General features: G+C 38.5%; 1 protein-coding gene across 1 annotated transcript; it reads left to right on the top strand.

The window, feature by feature from the left end:
* The first annotated feature begins 821 nt into the window (after positions 1–821).
* Positions 822–2,222, top strand: LOC123965890 (zinc finger RNA-binding protein-like). Its single transcript, XM_046042207.1, has 2 exons — positions 822–976; positions 1,309–2,222. The coding sequence occupies exons 1-2, from the start codon at positions 935–937 to the stop codon at positions 1,489–1,491; spliced, it is 225 nt and encodes a 74-aa protein (XP_045898163.1). The 5' UTR covers positions 822–934; the 3' UTR covers positions 1,492–2,222.
* Positions 2,223–2,228: the final 6 nt, after the last annotated feature.

The following is a 2,228-nucleotide window of genomic DNA, read 5'->3' as shown; positions in this document are numbered from 1 at the left end:
CTCCGTCGTCATATCAGTTTGTTCTCGAGTTTGTTGAGCTTGTTCAGCAATCTCAGGTGTCGTGTTAGTTACGTTGCTAACACTAGGTGTGTCGGTGCTCGTCTTGTTAGCAGAGGCCTTGCCCGTATATTTGTATTTGCGCAGGTTGCTCGCCATTTACATTTATCAGGAAGTAAATCGTCTTCGAAGATGCAGAACAGTCTTTGGTAAATTGTGTGATACAAAAAGACTACCCAAGCACCATTTAAAAGGGTAAAAAATACAATTTTATGCAGAGCTCTCTAAACTTGCAACCTACTCCATTGCCTGCTCGCTAGCGCCCCCCAATCGGTGTATAGTTTGACCAACACAGAATTAAATAGATTAAACATACACTGTTCTATCCTGTAGGTCAGGCCTGTGTTATGATGAAAAGTGATGCATGAATTGCATGAATTATTATGAGCAATGGTGGAGAAGAAGTATTAAATTTTGATAATGTGAGAAAGATGACTTGAGTATAATATGATACAATATCATCAGGTCTGCTTACCCACAGATGACAAGAAAAACTAAGTTCACCACAGTGTATTATACAGTAAGTGCTCAATACAAAACCCACAGTTCAACTGCCAACAGAGTCCTTATCTCAGTTCAAATCTACGAGTCCTTCATTCTATATCCCTGTAAGCAAAGAAAAAACACTCAGTTTGAGGTTCAATTCAAAAGTTGGCCAACAAAAATAAAACCAAGTGACACCCCTCCTGTTTAATAGACAAGCTTAGTAATTCTCCGACAACAGCGGTTTTGTCTATTTGAAAAGTTTGCGATCGGTATTAATACAGAGGACAATGAAGATGTGATGAAATGAGTTAATGCCATTTTATTTCTTTGAACAGGTGGGCCAGGATTGGTAGACCCTTGTGAAAAGAAGCCTGTGGATACCCTAACAGCTATGGGAGAGCAACAGAGAGAAGACATCACCTCAAGTGCCCAGGTACATGCTGTTTAAATTATACATGAATCAGGTTGATTGAGACCAAGCAATTGTAATTGAGTGCTTTGAACAATTACTTTGTCAGTAATAGTTTGTCAGTTCCTGTTGATGTCAATATTTTTGTACTTTTAGAGTGGTATAATTGGGTATTAAATTGTCCTTATGTCATTATCTGTCCTTAGGTACCACCTTTTTGCCAGCTCTTTCTGGCAGTAAAATCCAAATTCGGCTATATTTTGATTACTCTAATGAAGATGAAAGGTGTCTTGTATTTGCCTTGGCTTACACTAAAAGTCCTTGGTTTAAAATGTTCTTTCTGTGTTTCCATACAGTTTGCTCTGAGGCTGCTGGCATTCCGTCAGATCCATAAGGTTTTGGGTATGGACCCTCTGCCGCAGATAAACCCTCGCTTCAACATCCGCAACAGCCGCAAGCGTCGCCGTGACAACAGCGATGGGACAGACAGCTTCGAGGGTGAAGGCAAAAAGGACAAAAAAGATTATGATAGTTTCTAAGTTTCTGTTACTAATTTAAAGTAATCTACATACAGAAATCCACGAACATGTTGTATGCGCTGTCTTCTGTGTATTGGCTAAGGTCCAGAGTTGTTAGTTTTCCTTTTTTAAGCTTCAGATGTACCAGTTTAATTGCAGCCTCACTCGGTATTACACAAACAAAACTGTCACATTTGTGTACTGTATTAGTTGTAGATTTCTTAAAGATGGGGTTCAGAACTCTCTGTACTAGATACAGCAGTTTTTAAACTATCTTCTGACAGTGGCTCTGATGCTAACAGCGGCTTCTTAAGCTGCCGCTGGTCCCCCCTGAACTGTTTTCTGTTCTTCATTGAAGTTGTGGGGGACGATAGAGATTGTAGGATCAAAAATGTTGATGCCTTTATTCATCTGTATAGTTGCATTCGGAGGTGGACTATGTTACTATTGTGAAGCACTAATTTGGCAAACTTCATTTTCTTCTGAATATTAATTACTGTGCTTAATACAAGTGGTGATTGATGCTGTGGTCTTGTTATGTCTCAATGCTAGGCTACACTTAAGCTAAAAGACCTATGAGTCATTGCACAAAGATTCAGAAGAACTGTTGATAGATATTTGTTAGTATTGAAGTTGTCAGCCCTAAATGTAGTTTTGTCTTTTCATTTTCATATATATGAAAGTATTTGTATAATCTTTAAATATCTAAAAATGCTTTGGTTTGTGGAAAACATAGCCATGTTCATATTGCTTACTCT

This window comes from Micropterus dolomieu, unplaced genomic scaffold, assembly GCF_021292245.1.
Source record: "Micropterus dolomieu isolate WLL.071019.BEF.003 ecotype Adirondacks unplaced genomic scaffold, ASM2129224v1 contig_11678, whole genome shotgun sequence".
Classification (NCBI taxonomy): domain Eukaryota; kingdom Metazoa; phylum Chordata; class Actinopteri; order Centrarchiformes; family Centrarchidae; genus Micropterus; species Micropterus dolomieu.
The sequence above is the reverse complement of the archived record's forward strand: the minus strand, read 5'-3'. Positions and strand labels throughout refer to the sequence as shown.